The sequence below is a fragment of the Colletotrichum graminicola genome, assembly GCF_000149035.1.
Source record: "Colletotrichum graminicola M1.001 genomic scaffold supercont1.48, whole genome shotgun sequence".
In the NCBI taxonomy this organism is placed as follows: domain Eukaryota; kingdom Fungi; phylum Ascomycota; class Sordariomycetes; order Glomerellales; family Glomerellaceae; genus Colletotrichum; species Colletotrichum graminicola.
Window position 1 is genome coordinate 161502 of NW_007361052.1, and position 14284 is coordinate 175785.

Below are 14284 nucleotides of genomic sequence, written 5' to 3' on the forward strand. Positions count from 1 at the left end.
GTCAAGAGGCGGCTATCAAGCTAGGCGGACTTAATGCGACGATGGTTAGGAGGCATTGTGGACTTGGAGCCTAGCTTGCGAGACATGCTGGTCCCCCAGTATCAAGTATCGCCAGTTGAGCCCGTCCCGTATTCGATCTCATGCAAGCGGAAAGAGGCAATTCCAGGTAATATATTCAAGGCGAAGGGGAAAAAAAAGTGTTTTGATGTGGATTAAAATAAGAAATTGGGCAAAAGTGTTCTCCATCCCGTCGCCCCCTCTCTCTCTCTCACTAGCCCAGACGACATGGTCCCATTTTCTCGAGGACGCGATTGTTTCCTCGGCTTCCCTCATCCCATTTCCCCAGACGTCTATGCCTCTGCTGCAGCCGGTGGCGCGGCCGCAGCGGCCTGCGGGATGAAGATGGCGAACTCGCCGTTCATGTTGGCGACAGTCAGCGTCAGCTCGTTCTCCTCGGCCTCAAACTCGAGCTCGCCGAGGGCGGGGTCGATGATGAAGGCGTTGATCTCCTTGAAGAGGCGGCCGACTTGTCCCTTTTTGATGTCCAACGCGTCTGCGGGGGTGTTGGTGTTAGTCACGTTGCACGACAGGCATCCATCCCATTCGGGTCAAGTCTGGTTGAGGAAGAAGGAAAAGAAAAAAGAGAAAGGAGAGTGAGAGAAAGAAAGAAAAAAAGCGAGAAAGAGGAAACTCACTGCCGGGGTTGAGGATATAGTCGACCTTGGACAGCGTCAGGCCCTGGGCGCCCTCGGCCAAGTTGATGCTGTAGGAGACGGGCTCGACGGCCACGAAGCCCGGGGGCGCGGCTGCCGGACTCCTGTTCTCGGTGACGGTGAGGGTGCGACCGACGGAGTTCTGGAACTCGACTTCGAGACGGCCGTTGGTCTGGGGGGCGGCGGGGAGAGATGTCAGTCCGCTACGTCGGTTCAAAGGGGAAGGGATTCGTGCTGGTGGTTGCTATTGCTTACGCCGGGGGGGAAGAGGACGTCCTGCTTGACGTTTGCGCCGCCCAGCCGCAAGGGGACGGTGAACTGGCCCTCGAGCTCCTGCTCGCCCTCCTTGGCTTCTTCCTCGGCGCCCTTCTCGGCGCCCTCCTTGGCTCCCTCCTTGGCCTTGCCGGCAGCGGCCTCGGCGGACACCCGCTTCGTCATGCTCAAGCCCGCCACGGGGCCGTCGTTCCGGGAGACTAAGCCAGTGGCCGGGTTGGCGGAGAGGGGCAGCGAGGTCGCCAGCAGCAGCTGGGAAGAGAAGAAGAGGGCCAATGTCGAGAACTTCATTGCGACGGTGAAAGGTGAAACGTGATGGTGTGATGGAATAAAAAAAAAAAAAAAAGAAGGTATAGAGAACCAACGCAGTTGGGCTCGTTGCAAAATCGAACGGACTGGCCGCGAGGAGAAGAAAACAAGGCGAGTTGGTTAACGAATACTCAAGAAAAGAGAACGAATGAACAAGCGCGCAACGAACAAACAGTATTAGGAAACGGTGCAGGCACGGAGACCAACGAGGTTATATGTCCCCCGACGAAGGCTTCCCCGATCCGAGAGTCTCGTGGTCGATACAGGGGGGGGACGTCTCTTCGTTCTTTTAGACGAAGGGTAAAAGTTCGACCACCTTTGCCAAGAGTTGCGGTATCATGAAACCCAACATAAGACCACTAGGACGGATGGGCTTGCCTGTCCTCTCCCACCATCCGCGCCGCCAAGCTCGCCAAGGGGAATTTCGTCGAGCAGATTCCCCCCCCTCTCATCCCCCCCTTTCGAAAGAGCTTCGCAGCTAGGGTGTAAGCAGCGGGCTTCTTCTGCAGTGCACGACGCGCGGGGCGGCTGGTCATGCCTGTTTTCTTCGAGATGCATCTGCATTGGCGCCGCTTGGCGGTGTGGCAGCTCGTCTCTTCTTGACAGTTTCTTTTTTGATCGACGTTGGGCTCATGCGCCAACATGGCTACGTCAAACAAGTTCGGGATTTGCACACTCGATTAATGGAATGAGTGCAACGAGTGCACGATGAAAGAGAGAGAGAGGGGGGGGGGGGGGGGGGGAGTTGCTGCTGGAGAACGTGGGCTCTCTCTTCCATACGTAGTCACGGCACGGGCTGGAAAGCCAGCAGCAACTAAGCTTAATCAACGTCAATGTTTGTTTAACGGTGCTTGTGGACACTTACATGAGTCTCGATCAACCCCCCTGGACTATCTTTGGTGGAAACTAGTCTGTTTTTACCACTCCGAACCGAACCTTCCGCCCATCCATCCATCAACCCTGAATATCGGCTGCTTTTCGTTTTTTGGGTGTTCCCCTGCCTGCGGGTCTCGGATGACAGGTGTCATATGGGCTAAACTTAGACTCTCAAACGTGCTTCTTCTGGCGGTCGAATCAGCTGGCGGGAGAGGCCTCCCCCCCCTTGTCCATGTCCAGATCCCTCTCTCTCTCTCTCACCCTACCTCCACGCCGACAAACTCTTCCCCAGGGCGGTCATGCGACCGAATGGCTGGTTCATAGCGCTCTGTGGGGGAGGAGAGGGCTGTCGGCTGAACTTGCTCCAGACTGAAACACCACGGCGCGGGAGACACCAAACGGCTAGTTGACTGCCTGGTTGTGATCGGTCCAAGGGTTCATCATGAAGTTTATCGCTTTTTCCTTTGGCAAAGATTTCGGTTGATACTCGTAATTTGAAACCAGAGTGAAAGAAAGAGAGAGGATCGAGACCATGGCCGAGAAAAAGATGAAAAGAGAAAAGCTTCGCCATGTCCCCAACGATGACCACTTGGCCAACGGCATTCTTGCTCGTCTTGGCAGTCAGCCCATTTTTCGACTCGGTCCCCCCCATGCGCTCCTCGGAGGAGGCGTCGGACTTGGCGGATGCTTTTGCACATCGGCTAGCTGGGTTTTAAGGCCCAGAGATTCTCGGCTCGACCTCCCATACTTCACGTTTCTCACACTGCCAAACCCGAAGCTTTGGTTCTTAAGAAAGGCTCTGTGGAGATGCCAAGAACCTCCTTGCGCTGCCCGCATCGACGCAGCTTGGGGATGAGATGGATCATGGCCGCACTTAAGAGTTGCATCAAGAGCCATGACGGTTCTTATTGAAACTCGGGCCCAGGAACGCCGTGCAAGAAAACGGCCACCGGCGCTTTGATCCGACTTCAGGACAAAAAATGGAGACGGAGACCGGTCGGAACCGGGGCTCAGTTCCGGCGGCTCACGGCACGTTTTCCTCCTGCCTTAATCTGACTATCAAATCTCACTCTCAATCTGACTGTGCGTCAAATCTTCAACCCCTCACTTCGGTGTCATCTCCGCCTTCACACCCACCTGCAACAGCTCAAAGAAGCCCGTTGCATTCATAACCTGCTGCGTCCATCTCATCGTGTGGTTCCAAGCAAGACAGAATGGCCATCAAAAGACTGGTGCGATACGGCGATTGGGAGAGCCCCATCACAGTCGATACCGTCACCTCCAAAAGCCGGACCGTCGCCTCGCCGCGCGTGCATGTGAGTCGCCTGTCTTGAAGACTCGCGATGCGACCTACTGACCTCGTCCCCCTCCCCGCCAGCGCGGAACTGGACGCGCCTTCTTCATCGAGTCCAAGGACGATGGCCGCAAAGGCATCGTGGAGATCACGCCGGATGGCCTGAGGGACTTGCTGCCGGCCCCTTACAGCGCCAGCAACACGGTATATGAGTATGGCGGCTCTGCCTACGACGTACTCGCAGACGGGCGCATCGTCTTCTCCCACAAGGACAACACCGTCAAGATGCTGGATCCCGATACCAGCAAGGTGTCCGATCTGGCCGGTGGCTCGGGGCTGCGGTATTCCAACTTCAGTGCAAACCCCAAAAGCCCGTGGGTGCTGGCCATAGAGGAGGACCACGCGATCCCCACACCAAAGGGCATCCGGAACTACGTTGTAGCCATCAACGCGGACACTGGCCATGTCAAACGGGTCGTCGAGGGCGCTGATTTCTACTACACGCCCCAGTTCAGCGTCGACGGCAAAAGGCTGACGTGGATGGAGTGGGATCAGCCCAACCTGCCTTTCGCGGCCGCCAAGATCTTCGCCGCCGATTGGACGTCCTCGCCCGGCGTCGAGAACGCGGTGCTGGTCGCGGGCGAGGACCGCGAAGGCGCCGCCGAGCCCCGATGGGGTCCCGACGGGAGCCTGTTTGTATGCATCGAGACGGACGGGTTTCGGAAACTGTTCCGCCTGGCCCCGGGCGCCGAGAAGCCATCGCAGATCAAGCTCGAGGGGCTGGAGAAGGCCGAAATCGGGGAGATCCGCTGGTTCCAAGGAAGGTGGGTGACCTAACGGGCCGTCCGTCCGGGGTTGGCCGACGCGGTGATGCTAACAGTTGGATTCTCAAGTCACACGTATGCGCCGCTGTCGGCCCGCTACGTCGCGGCGGCCGCCATCGTCTTCGGCCAGGCGAAGCTGATCCTCATCGACCTCGACAAGAACGACTGGAAGCCCGTCGGCCCCCCCGACATTTGCGGCGTCGTGTTCGACGCCATGATGCGGATGAGCGACGAGTCCCTGCTCCTCGTTGCCGACCAGACGGCCGCACCGCCCGCGCTGTACAAGATCGACATGTCGACCGGCGAGACGACGACTATCCGGGAGACGACGGACGAGAAGCTGGACGGCTCCCTCTTCTCGCGACCGGAGCTGGTCAAGTTCCAGTCAAAGGGCTCGCCGCCGCGCACCATCTACAGCACCCTGTGGATGCCGCGCAACCCAAAGTTCCTGGCCCCCGACAACACGCTGCCCCCGCTCGTCATCTCGTCCCACGGGGGGCCGACGAGCTACACCGGCTCCGGGCTCAACTTGCGCACGCAGTACTTCACCTCCCGCGGCTACGCCTACCTCGCCCTGAACTACACGGGGTCGACGGCCCACGGCCGGGAGTACCGCGAGGCCCTGTTCGGCCGCTGGGGCGTCATCGACGCCGACGACGCCGCCGAGGTCCCACGTGTACACCAGACGTATATCATGGTCGAGTGAGATGCTAGAGGCACCACACGTTAGCTTTGCAACTTGTTATCGAGACGCCTTAGAGTTCTCGTCTGACCTCACAATACCCGACGGCCGAGCCCAGAGTGAGTATTCGTGTCCTGTGTAATTCAACGATCGTAGATCCGCTCGACAATTATGTAGTCAAAGGAGAACGCTTACCCGCCCACAGCAAACAACGTCATCGCGCATGCAAGCCGGCATCAAGCAATTCATTGACTCAGGAGCCATACATTATCCACCTTCGGTTTGAAAGATTGTTGATCTTCCCCGGACTTTGGTAGTCATAACTTTTGCTCGAGTGATATGTCAGGGCTTCTTGGGGCATACCAAATATTAGGCGCTCGGATCTGTCACCTCGAGGACTTATCGAATACGGCCAATTCTAGGGAGATGCGGCCTTCTTCACACGACGTGCAAAGCGGACTGTATGTAGGGGTGAGGCACACCACTCACCCATAAGGATAGCTGTTACAAGACACTTGTCAACTAGGGGCTAGGGCCGGCGAGAATTACGCCGGCGATAGATTGCCTGACAGCGGGCCGGTTACCCTGAAAATTGCCCTCGTTTCGCGTTCGTGCGGCACCCGGGCGCGTTCGACGCCGGGTTCTGCGTGTGCGGCGTGAGCGACGTCGAGAAGCTGGGCGAGTCGACGCACAAGCTCGAGTCCGAGTACATGGGCGCGCTCGTGCTCGACCCGGGCATGACGGAGGCGCAGAGGCGGGAGAGGTACCGCGAGCGGAGCCCCCTGTTCCACGCCGACCGGATCGGGGCGCCGCTGTTCCTCCTGCACGGCGTCGCCGACACGGTGGTGCCCGTCGAGCAGGCCCGGCTCGTGTACAAGGCGGTCAAGGACAAGGGCGGGGACGTGCGCATCAGGGAGGTGGAGGGCGAGGGGCACATGTTTGGCCAGCCCGGGAGCCCGAGACTGTGGCTCGAGGAGGAGGAGGCCTGGTGGAGGTCGTACTTGGTTTGAACGGGTCGGGGAGACGGATGGAATGAATGTATGAAGAAGATGCTCGAGCCAGCAAGGCTGGTGGAACGGATGAACACGCTCGGGGGCTCAGTCGGAACATTCCCCTCCACGGCAATTTCTCCCCTCTTATCTTTGTCTACTATGTAGAAGACTTCGCTCGGACGCCGCTCGGATTTCGAAATGCTCTTCTGTGCAGAGCGATTGTATGGCACAGAGCAGTACGGAGCATTCCGAGGTAACTAACTTAACACTCCCAGAAACAACTGCGTATACCTGCACACCATTTGAGGAATGTTATGTCATGCTGCGTATTCCCCGCTATGCTGAACTACTACTACCTACTGTCATGGACCAACGTTCAGGTGGACTAAACAGTTATTGGGCGAACGATCGAGGGTCTTACTTGGCTATGAAACAGGGCGCGTCCTCGATATGGACGGTTTCATCGGCGTTTTTAACCATTTAGCATCCAGGCCAAAGAACATAACGCTCGGGAACTAGACCGTTCGACGTACCATCCATCGGATGGCAATTGCCAGCCAGGTAGCATTAGGGATAGGTAGAAAACCACAAGTCGATTTCACCCCCAAACCAACTGGAGAAGTCGGTTGCCTACTATGTAGTTCGTGTGTCCGCTCATCCCCTTGGCCAAGGGCCCGCCGCCACCCGGGAATGCTAGGATCTCGATGGTGCGAGGTACACCACACTAGGCACGCATAGCTGCACACAACAAACGCCGCCGACAACCTATCGCATTCGAGGCAAAGGGCAAGCCGCATCGTTCTCCGAGCTCACCGAGACGTGCAGGCGAATGCTGTTCCACCTTTTTATCCACCTCTTTTACGGATACCTACACTAGGTAGTGTACTCGGCAACGAAGGCGCCAACCGACATTCCCTCTCCACAATGTCGACACGATGCCGCGCAGGATATGCCGTTCTGTGGGTATCGAGCCACCACAATGACATGCCCGGCCTAGCATCTGGAGGCTAGGCCGCAACTAGAAAGAGGGGCGCCGGATCATTCAGACGGGACGGCTGCTGGTTGGCGTCACTTCGAGACAGTCCGAAAAGCCGTGCGCCGGGCTCTTCGCAGAGGCAGAGGGGGGTTGTTTCGCAGTTATCTGGCCTTTCAAGAGTTTGATAGGGTGATCTCGACGGTCTTTTCGGGGGTTCTATGGGTTCGACTGTTTCTCCTCCCTCCCTTCCCCCCCCCCCCCCAGAAAATCAGGGATTCCCAGCCATGTTGTGTCATTACAGACATCGTCATCGGTGTTGGGCGGTACCTAGACAGACTAGTCGTTGGGAGGGAGCAGATGAGCAAAAGAAAGGCGCAACAGTCTTCTATCATGGTGCGTCGGCTGTGCATACGCATTCACATGTGTGGCGGGTGGTCCTGGGGGTCGATTGGTGTCTCGCATAACAACTTGTGTCTGATCCAGACCTATCAGACCCCGGGCCAACCCCAGACTCGACGTCACTGACCGAGGACGCACGTCAGCTCACACACACACACACACCACCTCCTCATCCATACTCTGATCTACGTACGTCATTACCAAGAAGCATATATTCATGTATATAGAGTACAAGCCACAGGCTGCCCAAACCGTTTCTTTGTGAACTCGAAGATCTAGTGATACTATATCTGTATATCGTCATCACCAGTATTTCCGCGGCACAGTTTCTGGGTTTTCTTTGAAATATATCCCGCAAAAATGTCATCGTCAGTTAAGCACCACAGTGCTCCTTTGGAAGGTGAGACGTCTATCTAGTCTTGTTCCCCTGTCATGGCAAGAGGAAGTCATCAGCATTTGCCCGACTAACAAGACTGGGCCCAGCTCCAACCCCACACAAGTCGTCTGCGACCAAGAAGGCGACGCCATCCAAAGTCGACCAACGCAAAGCACATGCGACCCCCAAGAAAGAGTCAGTCGCAGCCGCCATCAAGGAGAAGACGACGCCTGTAGCGAAGAAGGCGTCTTCATCAGCATCGAAACCCGCGGCCTCTACCAAACACACACCATCATCAGTCTCAAAAACGGCGACATCGAGCGCGCACAAGACAGCTTCGCATGCCCCCAAGCCGGCCAAGTCTGCATCGCAGACTGCTCAGAAGACCACGGGCGGCAGCAGCGGCGCAGACATCGTGAAGAGGCTGCAGGAGAAGAAGAACCCTCAATACACCGAGACGACGGGTTCGGACATTGTCAAGAGAATCCAGGCACGTAAGGCCGCCGCAGCCAAGGCGGAGGCCGCCGCGTCCAAGGCCGAGACCTCAGCGAAGAAGACAACGCCCTCCGTACCTCGGGCCCCGGTCACGGTTCCCAAGACCGCGCCGGCTCCTGTGAAGAAGACGGTCAAGCCCGCCGTTATCCCGGCCGCCCCCTTGCGAAACGTCCCGGCCGCGAACCCCACCCCGGCCAAGACCGCTCCCTCGCCGGTCCAGAAGAAGGAGAAGGTCTATGCTCCTGGCGCCCTGGTGCCGACTGCCGAGCACGAGGCCAGGCGTGCGAAGGCCGCTACTGCCAAGACCTCTGGGTCCAAGGAGAAGACATACCACCCTAGCGCCTTGGTGCCCACGCACGAGATCGAGGCGAAGCGCGCCGCGAACAAGTCCGGCCGGGCTGGTGGACCAGTCGGCCAGGTCGCCGACACCGTCGGCAAGACTGTTGGAGGCGTCGGCAAGACCGCTGGCGGCGTGGTTGGCGGAGCCGGCAAGACCGTCGGCGGAGTTGGCAAGACAGCCGGAGGCGTTGTCGACGGAGTCGGCAGGTCGGCCGGGGGCACCGTCGATAACCTTGGAAAGACTGTCGGCGGTGTCACCGGGGGCGTCGGCAAACAGGTCGGCAACACGGTCGGAGGCCCGCTCGGCAAGGGCGTCAGCGGTGCCACGGACGGACTCGGCAAGACGGTTGGCGGTGCCACCAGTGGCGTGGGCAACACCCTCGGAGCCGCGACCGGCGGCGTCGGCAAGACCCTTGGTGACACCACTGGCGCGCTCGGAAGAGGTGACCTCATGGGCACTGTCGGCGGAGCCACCTCTGGAGTTGGTGACACCGTCGGCGGCGTTGGAAAGGGACTGGTGAGTTCGCTCCTCCCGAACATTTTTGGAGCTTATTGTCTAACAAACTCAGGGCGACACTGTCGGCGGTACCCTCGGGGGCGTAGGCGACACCGTTGGCGGCCCGGTGGGAGGCATTGTCGGCGGCGTCGGCAAGGGTGCCGGTGATGCCGTCACTGGTATCACCGGTGGCCTTGGCAAGGGCGTTGGCAGACTTGGCAAGGGAGATGTCCTCGGGGGTGTTGGTGACGTCGTCGGGGGTGTCGGTGATGGGTAAGCAAACAATCCACACAACGTTTGCCGTACTTGCAAACATACCCCTATTATCGAATTCTTATGGAATACTAACTGTTTTACCAGGGTTGGAGGTCTCCTTGGAGGTGTCCTTGGCGGCGTTGGAGGAGGAGGAAAAGATAATGACGGCGGTCTCCTTGGCGGTGTTCTTGGGGGTGGCGGAGGCGGTGACAAGAAGAGCGGAGGTGGCGGAGGCTTGCTCGGAGGAGGTGGAGGTGGTTTATTGGGATAGTAAACTGGCATCCCGCATTCGCCGTTATGATAGTTGTAGGGATATTAATAGTTACGTGGACATATTGGCATTGTTCTGTTCATTCTCAAGCCAGTGCAAAGGTTGTAAAGTGAAACATTAGCCCACCCATACGAAGTGCTCACTCTCCCTACCCCTATGAATAGAACCATAAAAAGTCCAAATATTGCCATACAAATAAGCCATCTTAACTTCTTGTGACAATATCTATCAGTACTATGTCGTTTTGCCCTCTCTTGAGATCGTCTCTTTAGGTCGCTAGGGCACTTGATCTAATTACTTGTTAATATTCTCTTGCTGTACCTTTTGCCCCTAGCCTCTAGGCCTCTAAAGCAGCTAAAGTGTGCACTTTGTTTTTTTCCTCTTTTCTTTTCCCTTTTTTCCCTTCTTCTTCTTCTTTTTATTTTATTTTTATTTTTTGCAACCCGGGTGATTGTGTATCATCGCCGGATTCTTACAAAACTACTAGTAACACGACAAAACTTGAAGACGCATTGCATTAATACCGCCAATGTGTAGCAATTTAGGGAGGAGATGTAGCGTATGAGAAATAATGGTTGTAAATGAGTGAATATTGAGACCGAATAGACTGAGTAACTACAGGTGGCCACCCAGAGTGCGAAACTTCCATTTAGGACCATGTTGAATGGGCCAGTCGTGTTGTGTAGTCTCCGTCACTTCACAACTCCCAAATAGTGACCAGAGCACGTCTCAGTGGATTCTGATCATCTCGCCAGTGGGTTCAATGAAATTGCCAGGCAAGTATCCTGCCCTACACGTTCGTATATCAAGTGCCCGTCTCTGTCTCTCTTGTTTGTCGATGCCACAATCAAGAGGTAGTGTTCTCTTACGTTGTCACCCAAAGCAGCGCTGACATGCTGTTTGCCTAACACGACACATTTTGTGGCAGGTTGCTGAGAGCCACCAGGGCGATCCAAAATGATCCTACCTTGCCCCCCGGGAAGATTGTAAGTATTGTAGTCTCTCGCTTCTGCAACCAAAGCCACGAAAACGCGCACATTTTGCATATCACTGCAACGGGTTTTCACGTTGCATTTGGCCCCCTATGAGTTCATCCCAGCTCGAGTGTATGATGTATCATGCATATTGAGCTACCCCAGATGATATATGGAAAAGCCTACATCTACCAGAGCCCCTCCCCCGCGCCGTCCAACGGTGCCCTTCTGCTCAAATTAAGTGCTCAATGTCACTTCTCTGCGTCAGGGTATTCACCGTTCCGTAACTATGGTTGCGAGTGCCTCGAAATCTACGCTATTTGCCTACCTCGCGAGGGGAGCGACTCCACGTCATCATCCACCTTCAGCGAAGAAACTAGGCAACATGAGATTTTCTGCCAGCTACGGGAATCGTTCATCAACTTCCAACTCAAATACCATAATGGATATATGGTACCCAAGATAGCCCACTAGAAGCCGGTTCGTCGTCACACAGGACGATGTCTCTTACTTTTCTTTCCCCGTCACCGATGTGCAGTTCGTCGTCGACCCACCGGTCTCGAAGCGCCCGGGCTGCGTGGTGCAGCCCACCACTGACAGACGCATCATCCATTTTGTTCTCGCTCATGAAGTCGTAGGTCATTGTAGCTATATCGACACAGAGCTTGTCGTCCACCTCCCAGAGGGTGCCAATCACATGCCGGAACCCTGCCAACTGAAACGCGCTCGTAAGGTGTATGCTTTCGTCCGCCGACTCTTCGTCCTTGTTCTGGCCGGTGCCGCATGCCGAGAGAAAGGCGAGGAAGGGTGCAACTGAGCCCAACTGGGTCTCAAGGAGGCTTGACACCGTCAAGGGATGCTGCTTCCAGTCTTCGAGACACAGTTGGCTCTGTAGCGGATCGGCATGCGTGCTACCGTGCCCTGCAAAGTGGAAGACTGTACAGTTGGCCAACGCTGAAAGAGTCTCGGCATGAGTAGCCCGCGGCTGGAGCGTCGACAACCCCATGCCAACACAAATAGTATTCACTGCGCTGATCTCCTCGGCGGCATACTGGAGTGGACGCTCGCCCGGCGTGTTGGTCATCGAGAGGAGAACGGCGCTGCCGCTCGATTCGCGGCTAGGAGCTGCTTTTCGCTGCTGGCGAGTGTGGCTGATCGCCTTGATGGTGGAACTGTAGGACGAGATAACTCTATCGAGTGCCGACTTGTTACCGGGTTGTGCATGATACCCTGCGGCATGGAGAGGGAACATGCTCAGTGGTCCTGTCGGAATCCACCAGACACGCGGCCAGGAGCTTGCGGGCGGGATTCCCGTGTATCCCAAAGCCTCCAGGACCGGTCCGACAACGACATCCCAAAGCCACTCCAGCGTTTCGGTGGACCCGCAGTCGCTCGTTCGCTCCATGATGGCCTCTTTGGAAAGATCTTGTAACTCCAGTACCCGGATACGCGACGGCTCAACGATGAGGGCATCACACCGATGCGAGCTGACGTTCAGGATGACAATGGGGCCAAAGGCTGCTGCCCCCATTATCTCGGCCTCCCTTGCCGGCAGCAAAAAGCCCTCAAACCCGGGCTTCTTCCGGATTTCGTCCAACAAGATGGCCATCTCGCGGGAAGCCTTGTGGCGTAGGTCGGCTGCAGCCTGCGCTGGTGGACCGGAAGCGGTCTCGGCCGCCTGAAGCGTATCGCGTGACGTCGGCGCGTCCAGTTGACGCCGCAAATCGTCAAAGGAGCCCGCCAGCTCGGGATGTCGTTCCCGGAGAAGGGAAACGTCGGTTCGCAGGTTCTGGAGGGAGCTTGCGATAACGCCTCGGCCAACCTCGAGAAGCTGGATGGCTGCTACCGGGCCCTCGCCGGCTTGTAGCGCAACAGCGGCGGCGTCGCAGGTGGCGCCGGCGGCATTGGCGAGAGAAACCTTCTTCTCGTCCGAGACAAGGGACAAGGGCGTAGATAATGGAATGAGGCCGACAGTGGTTTGCGCCATGTCGTACATGCATTGGCCACACTGGGTGATGTTGGGTATTGACAGTAACTCCCGGCCGGCGGCAATGCGAACATGAATGGCCGATGCTTCGCTGTGCAAGCTTTCCACAAACAGGGTTGTGGATTCCTGTAGATCCTCGAATGAAGCAGTACGTATGAATCTCTGATAGAGCAGGAAAGCAAGGATATTCAGCATTTTCCCCCGTTCCGGGTGGTTGGCGGATGTGCCTTCGATGGCTTGTCTGATGACCCCGATAGCTTTCCCAAGGTCTGCTGTCGCACCAGTCTCCTCGTACCTGGCGATCAGTTGGTATCCAAGGGTGAAGAGTGTTGTAGGTCGGTCCATGTAGCTATTGGGATTGGCCTCGACGGCTTGTTCGGCAATCTGGACAGCTTCTTCCGCGTCTTCCATCGCATGAGTGTGCACAGAGAGGTCGTGTAGTCGGTATGCAAGATTGTTTAGCATTGCTGCCCGGATAGGATGCTCCGGGGGAGAGGCCTCGACAGCTTGCCTCGCGAGACTGACGGATTCCTCCAGGTCCGAAAGCTCACGAGTGCGTGAGTATCTTTCTCCTAGCCGGTTGCTGAGATTGCTCAACGCTCCCACCCGGTCCAAGTGGTTGCCAGGGATGGCCTCGACGGTCTGCCTCGCGATCTCGATAGACTCTTCTAGGTCCATCATCGCGCCAGTGCGCTTGAATCTGTCGCTTAGTCGTATGCTGAGGTTGTTTAACCGTGCCAACCGATTGTTCAATCTTGCCGATGGGTTGTCATTGTTCTCGTTGGGTGTGGCCCTGAGAGCTTGTCTCGCAAGGTCGATGGCTTCCTCCAGGTCCGACATAGCGCCAAGGCTTGTGAATCTAGTATGCAACTGGATGCCCAGATTGTGTAACATGATTACCCAGTCAGGGTGGTCCTTGGGGGTTGCATCAATGGTTTGCCTCACAATATCGATAGCTTCGTCCAAGTCTGACACGTCACTGGTTTGTGAGTGTTTGTAACCAAGTAGGCGTCCCAGATTGCTTAGGAGAGATACTCGGTAGGGATGCTCTGAGGGGGCCATCGCTATGGCCTGTCTCGAGATCCAGATGGCTTCTTCTAGGTCCTCGATCGAAGCTCTGCGCTTGAACCTATCACCCAGCTGAGTGACAAGTTTCCCTAACAGTCCTATCAGGCTAGTTTGGTCGTCGGGGCCCGCCTCGATGGCTGCTCGCGTAAGGCGAATGGCATGATCGGTTTCCGCTGATGCGCTGGTGTACATGATTTTGTGCTGCATTGGAGCCGGAAAGCCGGTCGACCTAGCGGCCTCAACGGGATGATTGTCTGACGTGTCCTCAGAAGCTTGTCTTATTACTTCGAGGCCCTCTTCGAATTCGAGGATTCTTGTGGTGCTCAAATGCCGAGGTTTTGGTTGAGTATTTCCTTGGCCCTGATCGCTGGCAAACTGACAGCCCCCTTCGGTGCCGTCTTCACGATACAAGAGATGGACCTCCATCTTCCACACCACATTCACCCAGCCCCGACACTGAGACAAGGCAAAGACGGCGATTTCCTGACCCTCGGCTTCTTCAAGGGATTCTATCCACCCATCAACGTCGTTGATTGAATCGTCATCCTCGGCAGGTATTCCAATGTTCCATTCGTTGGTGTAGCACCGTACGAAACTGGATGCTCGCACATTTTTTTGAAAAATGTGTAGATCTTGATCGTCCGGTTCGTTCACATGGCCCATCTCCTGAAGACCTCCAAGTGCG

General features: G+C 56.5%; 4 protein-coding genes across 4 annotated transcripts; 2 read left to right on the top strand and 2 right to left on the bottom strand.

The window, feature by feature from the left end:
- Positions 1 to 350: 350 nt before the first annotated feature.
- GLRG_09394 (uncharacterized protein) lies at positions 351 to 1277 on the bottom strand (the record flags this gene model as incomplete). Its single annotated transcript, XM_008100079.1, has 3 exons — positions 351 to 553; positions 696 to 885; positions 969 to 1277. The coding sequence occupies 3 exons, from the start codon at positions 1275 to 1277 to the stop codon at positions 351 to 353; spliced, it is 702 nt and encodes a 233-aa protein (XP_008098270.1).
- Positions 1278 to 3385: 2108 nt separating this feature from the next.
- On the top strand, positions 3386 to 5981 carry GLRG_09395 (prolyl oligopeptidase; the record flags this gene model as incomplete). Its single annotated transcript, XM_008100080.1, has 4 exons — positions 3386 to 3487; positions 3550 to 4289; positions 4359 to 4986; positions 5544 to 5981. The coding sequence occupies 4 exons, from the start codon at positions 3386 to 3388 to the stop codon at positions 5979 to 5981; spliced, it is 1908 nt and encodes a 635-aa protein (XP_008098271.1).
- A 1717-nt stretch (positions 5982 to 7698) lies between these two features.
- On the top strand, positions 7699 to 9570 carry GLRG_09396 (uncharacterized protein; the record flags this gene model as incomplete). The annotated part of the gene is made up of 4 exons (XM_008100081.1): positions 7699 to 7738; positions 7822 to 9065; positions 9118 to 9317; positions 9405 to 9570. The coding sequence occupies 4 exons, from the start codon at positions 7699 to 7701 to the stop codon at positions 9568 to 9570; spliced, it is 1650 nt and encodes a 549-aa protein (XP_008098272.1).
- A 1404-nt stretch (positions 9571 to 10974) lies between these two features.
- GLRG_09397 (TPR domain-containing protein) lies at positions 10975 to 13371 on the bottom strand (the record flags this gene model as incomplete). Its single annotated transcript, XM_008100082.1, has 1 exon — positions 10975 to 13371. One exon carries the CDS (start codon positions 13369 to 13371, stop codon positions 10975 to 10977), a length of 2397 nt encoding a protein of 798 aa, XP_008098273.1.
- Between the last annotated feature and the right edge of the window lie 913 nt (positions 13372 to 14284).